This window comes from Haliotis rubra, unplaced genomic scaffold (assembly GCF_003918875.1).
Source record: "Haliotis rubra isolate DU_JTF1 unplaced genomic scaffold, ASM391887v1 Scf1119, whole genome shotgun sequence".
In the NCBI taxonomy this organism is placed as follows: Eukaryota; Metazoa; Mollusca; class Gastropoda; order Lepetellida; family Haliotidae; genus Haliotis; species Haliotis rubra.
The window spans coordinates 184,755-207,342 of record NW_025765025.1 but is presented as its reverse complement, the minus strand read 5'-3'; the positions used below and the strand labels follow the sequence as shown (position 1 = coordinate 207,342).

At 41.8% G+C, this 22,588-nt stretch overlaps 2 protein-coding genes across 2 annotated transcripts in view; both read left to right on the top strand.

The window, feature by feature from the left end:
- LOC124289385 (hemicentin-1-like) overlaps positions 1 to 22,588 on the top strand; it is a 67,937-nt gene that overhangs the window by 7,754 nt on the left and 37,595 nt on the right. The gene's annotated exons all lie outside the window — the stretch shown is intronic.
- Positions 19,638 to 20,634, top strand: LOC124289396. Its single transcript, XM_046726021.1, has 2 exons — positions 19,638 to 19,830; positions 19,952 to 20,634. Exons 1-2 carry the CDS (start codon positions 19,638 to 19,640, stop codon positions 20,632 to 20,634), a joined length of 876 nt encoding a protein of 291 aa, XP_046581977.1.

Sequence of the window (22,588 nt, the reverse complement as noted above, 5' to 3'; positions counted from 1 at the left end):
GAACAATATAATATATTGTGTAGTGGAGCTCAAGAGTGTTTGAATCAGTGGGTTTAGGACATTTCAGGAATATTCTGATGGGGGCCCCATAATTATGCTGTGTACTCATGTGGGAATCGAACCCGGTCAGGTGGCGTGATGAGCGGCACCAAGAATACGTCGTTGTGGGAAACTTGAAGACGATGTGAAGTTATATGTAGTGGTAATTAGAACATGCCATGAGCTGTACAGATGACTAACCGAGGGACAAACGACGCTATTAAAAAGCATTTTGTAACATTTGTAAAATATAAACAAAAAATGTTTGCATTAAGCTTTACATCACATTCTATCAAAATCAACAATTGTGCTTTTTCCTGCAATAAACATTACACATGATAGGCGTCATATGGTTTGAAAGTCTTACCCAAGTGTTCACTGAAGCTATATATTTTACACGCCATTAACCTACTACCGAGTACTTGTAACACCCCATGTTGGAATTAGATATGGTTAAAGCGATATAATCAAATATTAAACCTTTCTTTCGATTTTTAGTTACATAAACAATACCTCGGTATACTTTCCTTTGCCCCTCATTTCATGTGAATCCCGAAATAGACAAAATAATGTTATTACATTCCCGAAACTGGAACATGTTGACAAAGTCTGTATGTGAAGACGATATCCAGGTTGGGTTGATATCAATATTTATTGCCCTATCAGCGGTGGTAATGGCCTACAGCATGTTGTGTCGTGTTAATTATTAACAATAAAACCGTATCGTCACTCGGGCGAACTTTATCGCCGATGTAATTTGAGCCGTTGGAATCTTTGCCATTGACGTGACAATGCGCATTACGGTTATGGTGACCTTCACCTTGTTGTAATGGTGACCTTCACCTTGTTGTAATGGCCGTCTCGACAGAATTGAGTTGAGCCAAAGCTGGGGATAAAATGTTTTATGTTATTCGAAACATATGGTTTCTCTTTCTTGTTTTTTTATGTGTTTCAAGTCCAGCATCGCTATTTTCATCATTGATGTCATTAGTTTTGTTTACCGCTAAACTCTTAAATATCAGTTCGAGGAATTTAAGTAAGTGCGCAGAGTGAACAGGATTGAGCCGGTTTTTGTAGTTAGCTTTGTGTTAAACACCGTACTGGGGTCAAGCTACATGTCTGCACCTTACAATACGGTCATTATCATCCTTCCACCAAGATGAGGAGCATGACCTTCCAATACATCAAATCGGATTTTACCAAAGGATTGGGTTGTTAGGAACCTTTTCGAACCCTGATCGCCAAAGCCAGTATTACTTTAAGTAGTAACAGCTGCAGAAGATTCAGTGGCGGTGGAGGTTGTAGATGGTGGTGGTTGTGGATAGTGAACGTGGTGGTGGTAGAGGCAGTAGTAGGTGTGGTAGTAGAAGTAGTCGTAGCAGTAGCACCAGCAGCAGCTGTATTAATAGTAGTAGTAGCTGTAGCAGATTCAGTGGTGGTGGAGGTTGTAGATGGTGGTGGTTGTGGATAGTGAACGTGGTCGTGGTAGAGGCAGTAGTAGGTGTGGTAGTAGAAGTAGTCGTAGCAGTAGCACCAGCAGCAGCTGTATTAATAGTAGTAGTAGCTGTAGCAGATTCAGTGGTGGTGGAGGTTGTAGATGGTGGTGGTTGTGGATAGTGAACGTGGTCGTGGTAGAGGCAGTAGTAGGTGTGGTAGTAGAAGTAGTCGTAGCAGTAGCACCAGCAGCAGCTGTATTAATAGTAGTAGTAGCTGTAGCAGATTCAGTGGTGGTGGAGGTTGTAGATGGTGGTGGTTGTGGATAGTGAACGTGGTCGTGGTAGAGGCAGTAGTAGGTGTGGTAGTAGAAGTAGTCGTAGCAGTAGCACCAGCAGCAGCTGTATTAATAGTAGTAGTAGCTGTAGCAGATTCAGTGGTGGTGGAGGTTGTAGATGGTGGTGGTTGTGGATAGTGAACGTGGTGGTGGTAGAGGCAGTAGTAGGTGTGGTAGTAGAAGTAGTCGTAGCAGTAGCACCAACAGCAGCTGTATTAATAGTAGTAGTAGCTGTAGCAGCAGCAGTAGTAGTTGTAGTTGTAGTAGTACCAGTAGCTCCGACGACAAAGAGGGGGTGCTCATGCTATCAACCATTTGTTTGACTGACCCGATACCCGGCCACCGAGATAGTGTTAGGCTTGAGCTGAGTGCTGCGTAAAACAACCTACACTTACTCAGCCATGGGGGTCGGCGTGGTAGCCCAGTGGTTAAAGCGTCTGCTCATCACGTTGAAGACCTGGGTTCGAGTCCCCACATGAGTACAATGTGTGAAGCCCATTTCTGGTGTCACCTGCCGTTATATTGCTGGATTATTGTTTAAAGCTGCGTAAAACCAAACTCACTTTCTCAGTCATGTGTTTAGAGTTTTCTTGCACGACTTTGTATTAAATTTCTGAATTAACCAGCTGTTATGGCAATCAGCTGTTTCAATAGCCAGGTTCATGAAATATTCAAACCTCTCATTTCCCGTAATAGTCCTCTCAATGGAGTGTTTTGTGTACCAGTCGGAATTGCAGCAGTAAAAATCCATTTTTCATGATGGAAATAGCACTAAAGCCATATTTGTGTAAATACCGGATGACGACATGAGACGACAGAGACACGAGGTGGGGAATTCATGAAACAGATTCACTAATGGTCCCCAGCATTGCTTTATAACAGCAAATCACCAACGTATTGAAACAAAGTCAAACTAAATGTTTAAAACTTGTCAATTGTCATAATGTAACGAAATAGTACGACGGGGTTTTAGAGCATTTCTAATCATCACAAAGACCTATTCAGGGTAAAAACGTTATCTCTAAATAGTCAGCATCCAGAGTGACACATTTCTCCCAACGTTTCTTAAACTTGCGCAGACCGCCTGATTTCATGGAAAACCAACCCTCCACCTCTTGAATGACCCATGGGCGGATTCAGGAATTTTGAAAAGGGGTGGGGTGGGGGTTTCAGGGCAAAATATCTTCAATGTGGTCTTAAGTCATTTTCAAGGGGGTGGGGGTGGGGGTGGGTGGTGGTGGTCGAACCCTCTGAACCCCCTCTGGATCCGCCAATGAATGACGTCATTGGTATCGTCAAACAGCGTCCTCTTCTTGGCTCATCTGTGAGGTACATATGACCAGTTTGAAGATTCCTTTTCCATATCACAACAGTATCATAAGATAGACTATCTTCACCATAAACAGATTTCATCTCCTCGTGAATCTGTCGGGCAGTGCAACCCTTTAAGTGCAAAAACTTGATAACACTGCCATCTCAATCTTCTCCACAGTTAGGGTTGCTCGTGTTTAGGACTTGTGTCTAATCCATTAACTAGATATGGATCACTATGTTGCCTTCAAAATGTCATCATAATTTCTCTAAAAATTCATGGCAATAATTATAACTTTTTTGATATCCCCTCGTATACTGGCAGTAAGATGTTAACACGCTTGAGTGATTTGAGCATTAACCAATGACCCGTCATGTAGACGTGACACGCTTCTCTGAATATATAGCTGTTCCAACGAGACCACCTGGCAGGAGGTAGAATACAGCGCGATGGTCTACTCGATACACGTTGTCGACTTTATGAGCCGGTTTGGAGTGAGAGAGACACTCCCATGCATGCCGAGGCCGGATAGGTCTGCCGAAATGCCAATCGGGGAAGGCGACCTTCATAAACACCTAACTAGAAGAAGAGAGAGTCAGTTTGGTTCAATGCGGCTGTGAACATCATTTCATCAAAGTTACATCACGACACATGAGGGATGTGGGGATCTGAACCCACTTTGGTGAAACGTCACCTAACTGAGAATAATCATTTCTCGGATTCTTGGACTGGAAGCAGATCCTGCAGTTCTTCATAGCGAGTTGCGCTGCTTCATCTAAGTCAGTAAGACACGAAGAATTGTCACACGTTTTGCCCATGAGCGGATCGAAGCAGGGTTTTTGATGTGGTGAGCGAACACTTTCACCAGTTTGCAATACATCTGACGATATATAGTCTTGTAGGGAAGAGGCTATATTTACTGCTTTGTGAGGTGTAATGTAAAACTGTGATGGCCTTGTAAATGAGCTGGATCGACCACTCCATGCTCAGTTGAGAGAAAATTCCATCTCACTGATTTGATTGTCCAAATTAGCCGACGCGCTACATGGAGATTGTTATTTTGCATCGACCAACACGTACATTTCCATGTGTGTGCACCTTGGAAATATTCAATAACCCAGGGCGCACCTGCGCTCATTACAGATCAATAATTGCCCTGTTCAATTATGTAAGAAGGTTTGTGTGGAGATGTCGTATTCATCTTGACATGGGGAATTTCTCCAGAACCTCATGCTCTTGTTCTTTTCTTGGAGCCGATCAATGTGTTCATATACTGGGTCCGTGTAAGTCACGACGATGGGCATGGCGCTATAAAAACCTTGAAGCGCAATTAGAGGACTGCGGGAGCCGATGTCTGGCACTCTGAACGAGGTTTTGCGGCGTCAGCAACCACCTTGCTGTTCTACCCGAGCAGCTCACGTTAGTGTAGGAAACAACTACGGAGGTTGTCAGTGATGTAGGTTGTCAGTGTTTACGCAAGCGGCCCAGCTACAGATGGTTATCATGTCAGTGGGATTCTGTTCAGTTGATATTTATTGTAATTACAGGGGTGGCTTGAACAACCGCTGATGAACACAACTAAACAAATCTCTGTATATAGCATTTAGAACAGCGTATACATGTATTTTCATAAAGTCCTATATATTCAGAGATTTAAAACCAACCCCGACCCTCACGACCTTAAGGGACACTTATCATTTTTAATACTTATTTATTTTATTGTCATTTATACGTCAGCTAGGGGTGTTTAAGGCTGAAGGTTTTTCATCTCTCAGATTTGTTAGGTGTTCAGGCTTATAATATATTCTCACCCAGATCAATGTGAGTATTGGCTGGAATGTGGACAGCTGCTGTCAGCTACACAGCCTGCATTGATCGGACAGCAGCTGGACGCCTAGAGTATCTATAACACAATCTGACACAATAGGTGTTCAATCTGGCAGCACTTATTGTAAGTAACTCGATCAGCAAAAATCTAGGTATTGAAATCTGCAGGGATTTAGCATTCAGGCATGAGACAGTTCCACCCTACGGTGTGCGAAATGGAACAAGATCCAAACAAAGGACTCGGGGGTGGGGGTGTGTGTGTGTGTGTGTGTGTGTGTGATGGATGGCGGACAGGGGTGTGTGTGGCGGGGGTTTGTAGGAGATTGGGATAGTCATTTTGAAGCATAACAAACTCACACTTGGAGGTGAGGTTGGGTGAACCCCGTTGAAGATGTTTGCACATGACTTAAAAACCTGCACATTCCGATGACAGTCTTTCCACTAGATCAGCATGTGAGCCGGAACACGTGAAAGTCTGCTCATGGACCTTCCCAGTCACAACATAGGATCCATCATCCCCAATGGGCGACACTTGTTATGGGGTATTTGATAGGAAGTGTCCTTTAACAATGTAACAACGAGAGCGTTATTAGATAGCCTTGAAATACCAGGCAAATCTAACTGTAAAGATGACTACGATGATGATGATGATGATGATGATGATGATGGTGATGATGATGATGATGCTGATGATGAAGGAAGTGCTAGTCACATCTAATGTCACACAACTGTCACACAATGTGCTTCCAATGTATTGGTACTGTCTTGTGTGAAATGCAAACAATAGTATCATCCCGATCATGCAGGTGAATTAATATATTCAACGATAACGGTCATGATGATGATGACAGTATGAAATATAGCTGTCATGATGACTGTATCAAATATAGATGTCATGATGACTGTATCAAATATAGATGTCATGATGACAGTATCAAATATAGATGTCATGATGACAGTATCAAATATAGATGTCATGATGACTGTATCAAATATAGATGTCATGATGACAGTATCAAATATAGATGTCATGATGACTGTATCAAATATAGATGTCATGATGACTGTATCAAATATAGATGTCATGATGACTGTATCAAATATAGATGTCATGATGACAGTATCAAATATAGATGTCATGATGACTGTATCAAATATAGATGTCATGATGACTGTATCAAATATAGATGTCATGATGACAGTATCAAATATAGATGTCATGATGACTGTATCAAATATAGATGTCATGATGACAGTATCAAATATAGATGTCATGATGACAGTATCAAATATAGATGTCATGATGACTGTATCAAATATAGATGTCATGATGACAGTATCAAATATAGATGTCATGATGACAGTATCAAATATAGATGTCATGATGACAGTATCAAATAGAGATGTCATGATGACTGTATCAAATATAGATGTCATGATGACAGTATCAAATATAGATGTCATGATGACAGTATCAAATATAGATGTCATGATGACAGTATCAAATAGAGATGTCATGATGACTGTATCAAATATAGATGTCATGATGACAGTATCAAATATAGATGTCATGTCATGATGACAGATATTAAAATATAGATGTCATGATGACAGTATCAAATATAGATGTCATGATGACTGTATCAAATATAGATGTCATGATGACAGTATCAAATATAGATGTCATGATGACAGATGATCAAATATAGATGTCATGATGACAGTATATCAAATATAGATGTCATGATGACAGTATCAAATATAGATGTCATGATGACAGTATCAAATATAGATGTCATGATGACAGTATCAAATATAGATGTCATGATGACAGTATCAAATATAGATGTCATGATCATGATGTCATGACAGTATCAAATATAGATGTCATGATGACTGTATCAAATATAGATGTCATGATGACAGTATCAAATATAGATGTCATGATGACAGTATCAAATATAGATGTCATGATGACAGTATCAATGATATAGATGTCATGATGACAGTATCAAATATAGATGTCATGATGACAGTATCAAATATAGATGTCATGATGACAGTATCAAATATAGATGTCATGATGACTGTATCAAATATAGATGTCATGATGACAGTATCAAATATAGATGTCATGATGACAGTATCAAATATAGATGTCATGATGACAGTATCAAATATAGATGTCATGATGACAGTATCAAATAGAGATGTCATGATGACTGTATCAAATATAGATGTCATGATGACTGTATCAAATATAGATGTCATGATGACAGTATCAAATATAGATGTCATGATGACAGTATCAAATATAGATGTCATGATGACAGTATCAAATATAGGTGTCATGATGACAGTATCAAATATAGATGTCATGATGACAGTATCAAATATAGATGTCATGATGACAGTATCAAATATAGATGTCATGATGACAGTATCAAATATATAGATGTCATGATGACAGTATCAAATATAGATGTCATGATGACAGTATCAAATATAGATGTCATGATGACAGTATCAAAATATAGATGTCATGATGACAGTATCAAATATAGATGTCATGATGACAGTATCAAATATAGATGTCATGATGACCTTATCAAATATAGATGTCATGATGACAGTATCAAATATAGATGTCATGATGACAGTATCAAATATAGATGTCATGATGACAGTATCAAATATAGATGTCATGATGACAGTATCAAATATAGACGTCATGATGACAGTATTCAATGTAGGTGTCATGATGACAGTATCCAATGTAGGTGTCATGATGACAGTATAAAATATAGATGTCATGATGACTGTATCAAAATAGATGTCATGATGACAGTATCAACCACCTATGGTGGCTAATAATAACTCATTTGTCGCCCTTCATTGGTGATATGGATTTTGGTATATACTGTATTAGCTGACTATTCGTCAGGTAACTCGGTGACGAACACTCATTCTGTTTAACTCTGAGACGAAGCATGTATTCCAGCCTGTTATTCAATACACGGACATAAGCAGGGTTACGGTGTGAGGCTGAGTGGCGGGTTACACGTCTTGATGAGAATCGTGATACACCCAGCGTGTCAGTTGGCTCTGTGAGATGTGGTACAAAGCATATTGTTTAAAGGGAATGTCACAGTGAGCTGGATACACGTAATGGCGTCGGGATGACACAGGATGCCATAGTCGTTCTTCTTCCCAAATCTTTCCAATGTCAGTGTACAAGTTGGTCATGTGTGTCTGGGGATGGTGGAGTAAGTGGACGAGTAGCGATCTGAAGAAGGGGAATTCAGAGGACGTAGTGCTGGAAAGGTCTGTCGCTGTATGGTGAAGACAGGCGTCCAGATTTACTTTGGTTTCATTCCCGGTGTGCAACTTGCTATTCAGTGCATAGTTTCCTTCAAGTTACTGATTAAACTATTACAAGATTTACAGTAGTTTCACTTCCGGTGTGAAACAGGTTGTGTGTTTGTAACCTTCTTACATCCTGGCTGTTGGACACCACAGACTGTTCAGTGCATAGCTTCCTTCACTATAGTGTACTGGTTAACTGTTACAAGGATTTGGATTGTATTTCTGTGATTAGTGAAGACGTTTGATAACGGCCAGCAGCAGGGGTTATCAGGTGAAGGTAAGTTCTGGTTCGTACCACTGGCGATGACGAGTAGGAGAATGAATAACGTTATACAGATACTCTCATTAATATATAGGTGGAAGGAGGGATTGATGGATAGATGTTTACACAGACAATTCAGCTTGGACACTCAACATATGTATAGTGTGACAGACACTTTCCAACAGTGACAGTCAAAGAAATAAGTTGTGAGTGACTGAAGCACAGACTGATCTAGATAAACTGAAAGAGACCCTCGATGATGAACACCGACTGCTGCATTTCATACAGTCTCAAATATACAATGAAAGATTCTCATATATTCTGACAGACTTTAAAATATATGCTGTTTTGTATTGGTTATTGTTTAACCCCGCACTCAGCAATATTCCAGTTATATGACGGCAGTCTGTAAATAATCGAGTCTGGACCAGACAATCCACTGATCAACAGCATGAGCATCAATCAGTCAGTTTCCCTACCCAGTAGGGAAACGATGACCTGTGTCAACCAAGTCAGCGAGCCTGACACCCGATCCCGTTAGTCGCCTCTTACAACAAGCATGGGTTACTGAATACCATTCTAACCCGGATCATCACGTGTGCAAGTGTATTCTGACACAGTGGCAAGTATATGCAGCCAGAGACAGAGACACTAAAAAATGTACTCACAGACACTCAAACATATACTAACAAACAATCAAAAATAAACTGACAATCAAAAATATACCGACCGACAATCAAGATATACCGACAGACAATCAAATATATACAGACAGACAATAAAACATATACCGACAGACAATCAGAAATATATACTGACAGACAATCAAAAATATACTAAGAGACAATAAAAAATATACTGACAAGCAATCAGAAATATACTGACAGACAATCAAAAATATACTGAAAAACAATAAAAAATATACTGACCGACAATCAATATATACCGACAGACAATCAAAAATATACTGACAATCAAAAATATACTGAGAGTCAATTAAAAATATGTTGACAGATATTCAAATATATACTTACGACAAACAAACGTATAAACTGAATACACAGGAACATATACTGACATATACTCAGATATATAGTATAACAGATATATAGTATAACAGATATATAGTATAACAGATATATGGTATAACAGATATATAGTACAACAGATATATAGTATAACAGATATATGTTTTAACAAATATATAGTATAACAGAAATATAGTATAACAGATATATGGTATAACAGATATATAGTACAACAGATATATAGTATAACAGATATATAGTACAACAAATATATAGTATAACAGATGTATAGTATAACAGATATATGGTATAACAGATATATAGTACAACAGATATATACAACAAAGACATGAAGTTGAAGTCACCAGCTGGGAGACACACACTGTCAACAAGGAAGTGATGGGTGGTGCAGGTACGTGTGTTAGTAATGCACGTGGCCGGAACTATCAACATATACTAATACTAACTCGTGCCTGGCATGTGTAATCAACTCACACAACCACGCCTGTCGTCGTCAACACTCTACTACCGACAGCTGGGACAACACAGGAGACGTTTCATATGTTTGATCATAGACAGAAATAATTGATCACTTCTCCTGACTCCATCAATCGTGCTGGGTGAAGGTGTGTGTGTCACGCGTGTGGTTGTTGTAGTGACCGTGTGTCTATATTTCCCAATATCACCCTGTCAAGTGAAATTTATAAACGCCCACACAAATGCGTGACGTCATAATAGGGAGATAATTGTTTTTTAAGTGATGTATGATATCGTGAAGACTCTCAACTGCGACACCACGTCTCCAATGATTGTGTTCACTATACCACCACCGATCCGTACTATCTGATCTGTTTACAACCATTGTTTTTCATGAACATGTTTTATGTTTTGAAGTTGTGAAAGAAAAATCTTCAAGAAAATCGCAGATCCACCAGAACACTGAACAGTGTGTTTCCATCTTAAATGTCATTCGCATTTGCTTAGAATTATGTTCTAAGAGTATTCCCTACTTAATCTATTTTTAACACGTGTAGTAATCATTGATGAAGTTTAAATATTTTAACAAACGATCTTGCTTTTCGACAGAAAGCGATATGAGTTATGGAAGCGTAGAATGCATGAGGTACAGTTTCTATTCAGTGTTCTATAGTTTCTATTCAGTGTTCTATTGCAACAAAGGGTGTTATTTTTTCATCTGAATTCCAACACTGTACGTGTACAGTCACTGGTAAAGCATTGATTGACCAACCTAAATTATCTTCTTGGGCAATACAAATCAGTAACCTATTAATCCCTCAAGAATAACGAAATACAATTCTCGTGTCTGTTCTCATATAAGAAAAATGTAATTAACCATTTCTGTCAGTGACATACAAACATCGGCCTTTGTATATACTGATACAACCCACACTTACCCTCGAATACATTAGAATAGGTCCCTAGCAACCAATGCCAGTCGTACTTAAGAGTTGGGTGAATATGGCTTTCAGAAATATTTTCAGCAATATCATGGCGGAAGACATCAGAAATAGGCTTCACACATTGTACCCATGTGGGGAATCGAACCCGGGTCTGCGGTGTGACGAGCGAACGCTTTAACCACTAGGCTATGCTGCAAGTACCCGCCGTAAGAGGAGGCCAAGTAGATAGGGTGGTCAGACTCGGTGACTTTGTGTGTTCGATCCCCATCCGCGGATCTTGATCAAGACCATACTATTTACAGCCCCCCATCATACACCTACAATGCTGTAACATTGTTATCTCATCATACATGCCTGGAGTAACACGCCTGGGCCCAACAACCCCCGGGCCTAACAACCCCTGCGCCCAACAACCCCTGGGCCTAACAACCCCTGGGTCCAACAAACCCGAGGCCTAACAACCCCTGGGTCTAACAACCCCTGGGCCTAACAACCCCTGGGCCCACCACCCCTGGGCCTAACAACCCCTGGGCCCACCACCCCTGGGCCCACCACCCCTGGGCCTAACAACCCCTGGGCCCACCACCCCTGGGCCCACCACCCCTGGGCCTAACAACCCCTGGGCCTAACAACCCCTGGGTCCAACAACCCCTGGGCCTAGATTTTCGAAGCTCTCTTAGCGCTAAGATAGTCTTAAGTGCCACACATTAACATTAACTTACGACTATCTTAGCTCTAAGAGAGCTTCGAAAATCTAGGCCCAGGGGGTGTTAGGCCTAGTCCTCCATTTGTCCATCCACCTTACCACTCTAGTGCTAAGTAACTACAAACTTCCCTTGTTATCTTATCACTGTTGTTTCACATGTACGTATAGAGCTGTCTGTTTCCTCGTCTTTCATTCACCTGATGAAGGAGTAAGAATATACTCAGAAACGTCGTGTCCCTCAAATTAATGAAGTTGACATCCATAAATGCTTGCCTTTACAAAACTGATGTATGTGACGTTAATCAACTTACAAAGAGAAGTATTGTACACCCTCTCCAATGTCTGACACAATTAACGCCGGTTGCCACCTTGCATCACTGTAAACAAACCGCCAACTCCAGTACATCCAGACGAGCTCCGCCTCATGCCTCATCAACCTGCCTTTCACAGACATGGTGAATCCAACAGAGCTACTGATGCGGGACATATTAAAACTCAACCAACTCCATCGTGATATTTGTTGACTTTGTTGCTGGGACGTATGTTTAAACAAACGACAGTACTATATTGTACTTACAGAAAGTTGTTGTCAGAACAGGAGTGAAACCCATTAGGATTAAACATTCAAGTGGAGAGTCGGAGTGAAGAGGTAGGCATGTTGTGGAACATATCATTACATTACTGTTGGCAATACTTGTCTTAAACGGCGTGTTGACTTATGAATATTGATGTTTTTCTTACAATGTGATGTTTCTATTTATCTGATAGTAACTTTATACTTCATAAGTTAGAGGGGCGGTGGGGTAGCCTAGTCGTGATGCATTTCGCTCGTCACGCCGAAAACCCGGGTTCGATTCCCCACAAGGGTACAATGTGTGTTTCTGGTGTCCCCCGCTGTGATATTGCTGGACTATCGCTAAAAGCTGCGTAAAACTAAACTCACTCACTCACTATTTAAGTCCGAGGACTTTACAACAAGTTTGTTTCCTGATGTCGTCACAAACGCAGAACTTCTGCATGTTTGTATTATTCTGTACACGACCACCCAGTGATACGGTTGTTTTATTTGATAGGCATTCTCTAGAAGCTTTCGGATGATAAAGTACACACAAGTTACAGACAACATATTTGCTTGACAGTGGTCATACCGAACGGGACTATTCCTAAACACGACGGAAACGTATATCGAATAAGCTATTATCTTCAACATTTACTGATTGGGGTGTGTTATTCTGCTTAATGTTTATTGTAGTAAACACAGATTGCAAACTATAGTACTAGAGAGGGTGTTGTGTTTAAGTTTACTTAGCGTATCTAAGAAAATCCTCACATGGATGGAAACGGGGCATTATGGGAGTGTCTGAGAGACATATTTGGCACGGCCGTAGCTAGCGAGGGGAGTCATGTTGTTGAAATCAGCGGAATGAATGGATCTAGTACACATGTTGCTGTTTGTGGCTCTCAGTCGGTGTCCATTCAGTGCCAGTGTGAAGTGTGGTGATTTGTATAAGCGACGGTTAATGTAGGAATGCTTTCACTGTACCCTGGGTAGGTCTGTCGGGACGTGATGTAGAGCAGTCGGCTTAACAGACCCCCACCTAGATATACCTCCACATGTCATGATCAGGTATGACTTATTCCGGTCCATCTCAGTCTAGTTTGTTTTTATAAATTTGTTAAAAGCTATATGATGGCGATCTGTACGTAATGGAGTCTAGACCAGACTATCCAGTGATTGTGATCCACACGATTGGGTTACGATGACGTGAGACTAACCAAGTAGCCTCATGACCACCCAATCCACAATTTCGCCATGACAGACATGGTTTAGATATTACATTTAGACAGGCTTATGTGACATGTATAGGCTTAGCGTGACTAATACAGTCCACAACCAACTTCCTTATTACATGAGCACTATTTGAAATGTCTAACAAGTTCGACCTTTGGTTATGTGCGACATACTTTTCGTAAACTAGCTGGTCTAATTAGAATCGGGCATTCTGGAATGTATGTCAAGTTATTATTTGATTGACAGGTGGTAGATTGCACCACGTGGTGTGTGTCCGAGGCATATATACGCTTTGAGCAGTATTACAGGGATATCTTGTGTATATCTTATCAGCTTCATGTCGGAGGAAAGACTAACTGGATGTAGCAGATCGTACACGGTTGCCACTCTGGTGATATACCATCAGCACAACGGTCAACACTAACTGGATGTAGCAGATCGTACACGGTTGCCGCTCGGGTGATATACCATCAGCCCCACAGTCAACACTAACTGGATGTAGCAGATCGTACACGGTTGCCACTCTGGTGATACACCATCAGTACAACAGTCAACACTAACTGGATGTAGCAGATCGTACACTGTTGCCTCTCTGGTGATACATGTATACCATCAGTACAACAGTCAACACTAACTGGATGTAGCAGATCGTACACGGTTGCCGCTCTGGTGATATACCATCAGTACAACAGTCAACACTAACTGGATGTAGCAGATCGTACACGGTTGCCACTCTGGTGATATACCATCAGTACAACAATCAACACTAACTGGATGTAGCAGATCCCACACGGTTGCCACTCTGGTGATATACCATCAGTACAACAGTCAACACTAACTGGATGTAGCAGATCGTACACGGTTGCCGCTCTGGTGATATACCATCAGCACAACGGTCAACACTAACTGGATGTAGCAGATCGTACACGGTTGCCACTCTGGTGATATACCATCAGCACAACAGTCAACACTAACTGGATGTAGCAGATCATACACGGTTGCCACTCTGGTGATATACCATCAGCACAACAGTCAACACTAACTGGATGTAGCAGATCGTACACTGTTGCCGCTCTGGTGATATACCATCAGCACAACAGTCAACACTAACTTGATGTAGCAGATCGTACACGGTTGCCACTCTGGTGATATACCATCAGTACAACAATCAACACTAACTGGATGTAGCAGATCCCACACGGTTGCCACTCTGGTGATATACCATCAGTACAACAGTCAACACTAACTGGATGTAGCAGATCGTACACTGTTGCCGCTCTGGTGATATACCATCAGCACAACAGTCAACACTAACTTGATGTAGCAGATCGTACACGGTTGCCGCTCTGGTGATATACCATCAGCACAACGGTCAACACTAACTGGATGTAGCAGATCGTACACGGTTGCCACTCTGGTGATATACCATCAGTACAACAGTCAACACTAACTGGATGTAGCAGATCGTACACGGTTGCCACTCTGGTGATATACCATCAGTACAACAGTCAACACTAACGGGATGTAGCAGATCGTACACGGTTGCCACTCTGGTGATATACCATCAGCACAACAGTCAACACTAACTGGATGTAGCAGATCGTACACTGTTGCCACTCTGGTGATATACCATCAGTACAACAGTCAACACTAACTGGATGTAGCAGATCGTACACTGTTGCCACTCTGGTGATATACCATCAGCACAACAGTCAACACTAACTGGATGTAGCAGATCGTACACGGTTGCCACTCTGGTGATATACCATCAGTACAACAGTCAACACTAACTGGATGTAGCAGATCGTACACTGTTGCCACTCTGGTGATATACCATCAGCACAACAGTCAACACTAACTGGATGTAGCAGATCGTACACGGTTGCCACTCTGGTGATATACCATCAGCACAACGGTCAACACTAACTGGATGTAGCAGATCGTACACTGTTGCCTCTCTGGTGATATACCATCAGTACAACAGTCAACACTAACTGGATGTAGCAGATCGTACACGGTTGCCGCTCTGGTGATATACCATCAGTACAACAGTCAACACTAACTGGATGTAGCAGATCGTACACTGTTGCCACTCTGGTGATATACCATCAGTACAACAATCAACATTAACTGGATGTAGCAGATCCCACACGGCTGCCACTCTGGTGATATACCATCAGTACAACAGTCAACACTAACTGGATGTAGCAGATCGTACACGGTTGCCACTCTGGTGATATACCATCAGCACAACAGTCAACACTAACTGGATGTAGCAGATCCCACACGGTTGCCACTCTGGTGATATACCATCAGTACGACAGTCAACACTAACTGGATGTAGCAGATCGTACACGGTTGCCACTCTGGTGATATACCATCAGTACAACAGTCAACACTAACTGGATGTAGCAGATCGTACACTGTTGCCACTCTGGTGATATACCATCAGCACAACAGTCAACACTAACATTCAGTAGCACGTATTTATAATGTTAAATATATCAAATAAAGGACACCTCACTTAACTTATCATAGCAATGTATAAGTGAGAAACTGATTGTATTGAAGATGATAATATGGTAGAAAGAGTACAACATTACTAATGAAATTCTCGCCATATTAGAAAATGGTACTTATTGTTACCGTTCCCGGCGCCCGTCATATGGGGACCAAACAAAACCTGGCCAGCCTGGAGTCGGGTTGATGTATCAGCACGTAGGTATATACATGCAGTATTCTTACAAACACCTTTGAATATCTCCTTACCTATAAGCCCCCTTACAGTATAAATACTTCACTCACTGGCCCAATTTGGCAATATTTACAAATGTAATCGAACATGAAGGGCTGTTTGTCGGCGCTACCTCGGACAGAAGACTCCACTCTGTCAATGCCAGCCAGGTGTGACGGCGAGCACCTGTGTTTGGGCGCATCACCAGGTAGGGGAGCGTTGCTATTGTACGCTCACGCCTTGATTTGTATAAAACACGGAGCGTGTTGAGACTAGGCAGAAGACGACTGTTGTCATGTCGTCACCGTCGCTCAAGGCCGTAGACTGTGCATAGTTCTGTATACTTGAAGTAAAAAGATATTATTTATGATAGTAGCTGTTTGGTTAGTTGCTGCGTCTGTCTCGGTTACACATTCATTCATCGGACGGTCAGCACTATGCAACTTAAGCTTACATTATATTTGGTGAATATTCATAAATTTGTCTGTTTTAAAGCTAATACAAAACGCGATCGACTGAAATTGTATGGTGACAAAAAGCATAGAGGGTACAGTCTTGTCATGCACAGCGGGACGTATCAGTACATTGCCTGAGTTCATCCATTATAGTCAGAAGGCACCAGAAGTAATCATTCATGGTCAGAAAGCACTAGAAGTGATCAGAAATGATCCCTAATGGTCAGAATGCAAAAGAAGTGATCCGAAATGATCCCTCATGGTCAGAAGGCACTAGAAGTAATCCGAAATGATCCCTCATGGTCAGAATGCACTAGAAGTGATCCGAAATGATCCCTCATGGTCAGAAAGCACTAGAAGTAATCCGAAATGATCCCTAATGGTCAGAATGCAAAAGAAGTGATCCGAAATGATCCCTCATGGTCAGAATGCAAAAGAAGTGATCCAAAATGATCCCTCATGGTCAGAAAGCACCAGAAGTGATCCGAAATGATCCCTAATGGTCAGAATGCACTAGAAGTGATCCGAAATGATCCCTCATGGTCAGAAAGCACTAGAAGTAATCCGAAATGATCCCTCATGGTCAGAATGCAAAAGAAGTGATCCGAAATGATCCCTCATGGTCAGAAGTCACTAGAAGTGATCCGAAATGATCCCTCATGGTCAGAAAGCACCAGAAGTGATCCGAAATGATCCCTCATAGTCAGAAAGCACTAGAAGTGATCCGAAATGATCCCTCATGGTCAGAAGGCACTAGAAGTGATCCGAAATGATCCCTAATGGTCAGAAGGCACCAGAAGTGATCCGAAATGATTCCTAATGGTTAGAAAGCACTAGAAGTGATCCGAAATGATCCCTAATGGTCAGAAAGCACTAGAAGTGATCCGAAATGATCCCTCATGGTCAGAAGGCACTAGAAGTGATCCGAAATGATCCCTAATGGTCAGAAGGCACCAGAAGTGATCCGAAATGATCCCTAATGGTTAGAAAGCACTAGAAGTGATCCGAAATGATCCCTAATGGTCAGAAAGCACTAGAAGTGATCCGAAATGATCCGTTATGGTCAGAAGGCACTAGAAGTGATGTTAAATGATCACAATCACTCAGAAACCAAAACCCAGGCTTTTGGGAAAGTAGGGTGTTTCGTCTTATTGATATATTTGACATGTTACTGATGAACCTGGAGAAAATAGGAAGGACGCGCTTTTTATGTTCACTCAGATAGGTAATGGCTTTCTGTCAGAAGTTACTTTGATATATATCTTCGGTAGCTGACATTGTATTACAGTTATCATAAACAGCCATGTGCCGATACATCTAAGATAAGGTCAGAACGAATCCCCCGCAGGTTGTGGTGACCACACCATAGCTGATGATGACCACCAGACAAGGTATACACTCATGTTTCATGGTGGCTGAGAATGAAGCAAGCGAAAATTGGTTGTTTGATGTTGATGAATTTGACGCGCGGATATTATAATTGAGTTTTTTACCTTTATGTTTGCAGCATATCTGCTACTGTTTTCAGCCAAGTAACGTTTTACTTACGTTGTAATTGTTTGTCAAATCCAGTTTGTTAGTGTATAAGTGTACTTCTTTTGCCCGGTAGTGTAACAAGGGATCAATAGGTTTGGTCGGTGGTGACGATTCTTGAAACGGGATGAATGAACCGATGAACAAACCACCTCGCACAAATTTGTTTTTGTAGTAATAGATAATAAGCATGCCCTTTTTATAATATATTTCCCTCTAATAATTTTAACACATATTCAATTTGGCATTTATTGTTGACAATATCGACAAGTTTGCTCAGTGATACATTCAGACAGAAAATGTCAGATAATTCAAATATTTACCGGACTTTTTAAATCTCAACCTTTCTTCAGATCGGTGTGTATGGTTGAGAAATACAATCACAATAAACAGGTAACGAGTTTGTTTAGTCGTGAATGTGTGTTTCTTTAATTCTATCAATAGGATTTTCTGTTTTCCTAAACAAGTGCTTCAACTTCACAGCAAAATATGTAAGTGTGTTAGATCCAGTTTTTTCATACTATACAAACGCTGACACATCAATTTGTTGATCGGGCTGTGTTCACTTAAAAGTGATCAAATATTTATACAGCGCTGTGCTCGGTTCTGATCATACTTCATAGTAAAAGGATCGATTATATAATTGTCGGCTGTCGGTTGTCTGGTCGGTTTACATGTACAATGGAGATTCTTCAAAGCGACATCCATGCGAAGACAAACGTATGGTCATATGAAAACGCTGTAAAAAAATGATGAATTGCGTACTCGGCAGGAACAACACGGGGACGTTGTGAGGATGGTCACGGCGACGGAAAAGAGACTCTGTCCTTCGGTCAATATGATAGGTTTCGAAATATTCCTGTTATTACTCTTGGATTTGCGGCGTTTGTGGGGGCGAAAACAAGGTTGGGAAATAATAGGAACTTTGTATCTGTTAACTAAAGATAGAATGGTGGCATGACATGTTCAAGTAGTGTTACTTTACTGTCAGGATAATTTCAACCACCCACTCACTCACTCGCGCCTTCTGTTTACATGACCTTGTACACCCCCAGTTCTTCTTCTTATGTGTGAGTGAGTGAGTGATCAGTCGTTGAGTGAGCGAGTGATCGGTGGTTGAGTGAGTGAGTGAGTGATCGGTGGTTGAGTAAGAGAGTCACTGATCGGTAGTTGATTGAGTGGATTTCATCTATGCGGTTCTGTGTGACGAAGCCATTGAAATCCTGAGAAACCGTATAGATGAATTCCACCCAACCTTAGACACCCGTCTAACAACTGACAGTATCATCCAACTGCTACACTCCTGCATCACCTCCACCTACTTCACCTGGCGGGACAACATATACCAGCAAACCCACGGCCTCCCCATTGGTTCTCCACTATCACCATTAATGACTGAAATCTTCATGACCCACCTAGAAGAAAAAGCCCTGGAAACATACCCCATTACACCCCTCTGTTGGTTCCGGAAAGTGGACGATACCTTTGTCATCCTTAAGCCTGGCAGCGACCCTAAAGCTCTACTAGACCACATCAACTCCCAAAACCCACGTATCCAGGTCACCATGGAAGAAGAGTCCAACCGTCAATTACCCGTCCTTGATGTACTGGTTCTCAAGGACACCATAAACTTAGTACTACAGTATACCGAAAACCAACCCACACAGACCAGACCTTCACTACGCTTCTAATCATCCACCCCAAGTCAAGAAAGGAATCATCTCCAACCTAGTACACCGAGCCCACAACATCTGCTCCACCAAGCAACACCTTACCGCGGAACTCCAGCACCTAAAACAAGTCTTCACACAGTACAACAACTACCCTGAACAGCTTGTGCAACAAACCATACAGAACTTCAACAATAAAACAGAGAGAGACCCACCCGTCAACAATCTGCACCCTTTGTCATCAGCCTCCCCTACTACGGAATTGTCAGCCACAAGGTCCAGAGACTCCCCAAAAAACAGGCTAACAAAGATGTTGTTTTCAAAAAGAAGTAACACCATCCCCAACATCATCAAAACGACTGGCAAGCCACCAACCAGCCAGAAACAACATCCACAGGGAACAGTTTACCACGTCTCCTGCGACTGTGGACAGACCTACGTAGGTGAAACATCAAGACCCCTCAAAATCCAAATCAAAGAACATCAGACCTCAGTATCCAAACTAGACTCAAAATCAGCCCTTTCAGACCACATCAAAGACAATCCCGACCATAGTATCCAGTGGGACAGAACCAAAACCCCAACAACCAACCTCAAAGACCATAAACTCAGGAAACTCCAAGAAGCCATCTACATCAAAAGACTCCAGCCATCAAGTTACTACACCAAGGTTACTACATACCTCCTGCATACTACCAAAGATCCTCATCATCGATAATCCCCTATTTATGTATACATCGCATCGTCCTCATAATCACCTATTTATGTATATCACAGGCTTCACTTCCCATTGTGTACTTTGCAGGCTTCAATTGTTAACGCGTTCATCGTAGCACTTGTGTTGTTATTGTGTCTGGCTTCTAGCCCTTGTGTTGTTATTGTGTCTGGCTTCCTAATCCCCATTGTATCTGTACAAACATCTGCACCGTCTTCTCTGCAGAGATTTACCCTTGTGGCGTACCTAAACCCATGGTTGTGGGTTCGAATCCCGGTTCCATGGCCACGGTTTGTGTTCTACGTTTGCCAGCACCATATCAAGCATCACCAGAATGGTAGATGTCTGAGACTTGTATCCCTCCCCGGCGTGCAATTTGATCGTGTTTACACAAACACTCAGAATGTCCATGGCTGAAACATTGTCACATACAACAGAAGAAATCTGGCAAATAATACATCTTAAACCTGTCCATCAAGAAAGAGGCAATACCTGGGGGTTGTGGATGGGTGGTCCTGTCGATGGATAGATGGTCTTGTCGAAGGATAGATGGTCTTGTCGATGGATATATAGTCTTGTGGGGGATAGGGTTTTGTGTGGATCCTAGTCGTGCGTTGTGTTGGTGGTTGACTTGTGTTGTGTGGTAAACTTGTGTTGTGTGTGGTTGACTTGTGTTGTGTGTGGTAGACTTGTGTTGTGGGTGGTTGACTTGTGTTGTGTGTGGTAGACTTGTGTTGTGTGTGGTAGACTGGTGTTGTGCCTGTAGACTTGTGTTGTGTGTGGTAAACTTGTGTTATGTGTGGTAGACTTGTGTTGTGTGTGGTTGACTTGTGTTGTGTGTGGTAGACTCGTGTTGTGGGTGGTTGACTTGTGTTGTGTGTGGTAGACTTGTGTTGTGTGTGGTAGACTGGTGTTGTGCCTGTAGACTTGTGTTGTGTGTGGTAAACTTGTGTTATGTGTGGTAGACTTGTGTTGTGTGTGGTTGACTTGTGTTGTGTGTGGTAGACTTGTGTTGTGTGTGGTAGACTGGTGTTGTGTGCGGTAGACTGGTGTTGTGTGTGGTAGACTGGTGTTGTGTCTGGTAGACTTGTGTTGTGTGTGGTAGACTGGTGTTGTGTGTGGTAGACTGGTGTTATGTGTGGTAGACTTGTGTTGTGTGTGGTAGACTTGTGTTGTGTGTGGTAGACTTGTGTTGTGTGCGGTAGACTGGTGTTGTGTGTGGTTGACTTGTGTTGTGTGTGGTAGACTTGTGTTGTGTGTGGTAGACTTGTGTTGTGTGTGGTAGACTTGTGTTGTGTGTGGTAGACTTGTGTTGTGTCTGGTAGACTTGTGTTGTGTGTGGTAGACTGGTGTTGTGTGTGGTAGACTTGTGTTGTGTGTGGTAGACTTGTGTTGTGTGTGGTAGACTGGTGTTGTGTGCGGTAGACTTGTGTTGTGTGTGGTAGACTTGTGTTGTGTGTGGTAGACTGGTGTTGTGTGTGGTAGACTGGTGTTATGTGTGGTAGACTTGTGTTGTGTCTGGTAGACTTGTGTTGTGTGTGGTAGACTTGTGTTGTGTGTGGTAGACTGGTGTTGTGTGTGGTAGACTGGTGTTATGTGTGGTAGACTTGTGTTGTGTCTGGTAGACTTGTGTTGTGTGTGGTAGACTGGTGTTGTGTGTGGTAGACTTGTGTTGTGTGTGGTAGACTTGTGTTGTGTCTGGTAGACTTGTGTTGTGTGTGGTAGACTGGTGTTGTGTGTGGTAGACTGGTGTTATGTGTGGTAGACTTGTGTTGTGTGTGGTAGACTTGTGTTGTGTGTGGTAGACTGGTGTTGTGTGTGGTAGACTTGTGTTGTGTGTGGTAGACTTGTGTTGTGTGTGGTAGACTGGTGTTATGTGTGGTAGACTTGTGTTGTGTGTGGTAGACTTGTGTTGTGTCTGGTAGACTTGTGTTATGTGTGGTAGACTTGTGTTGTG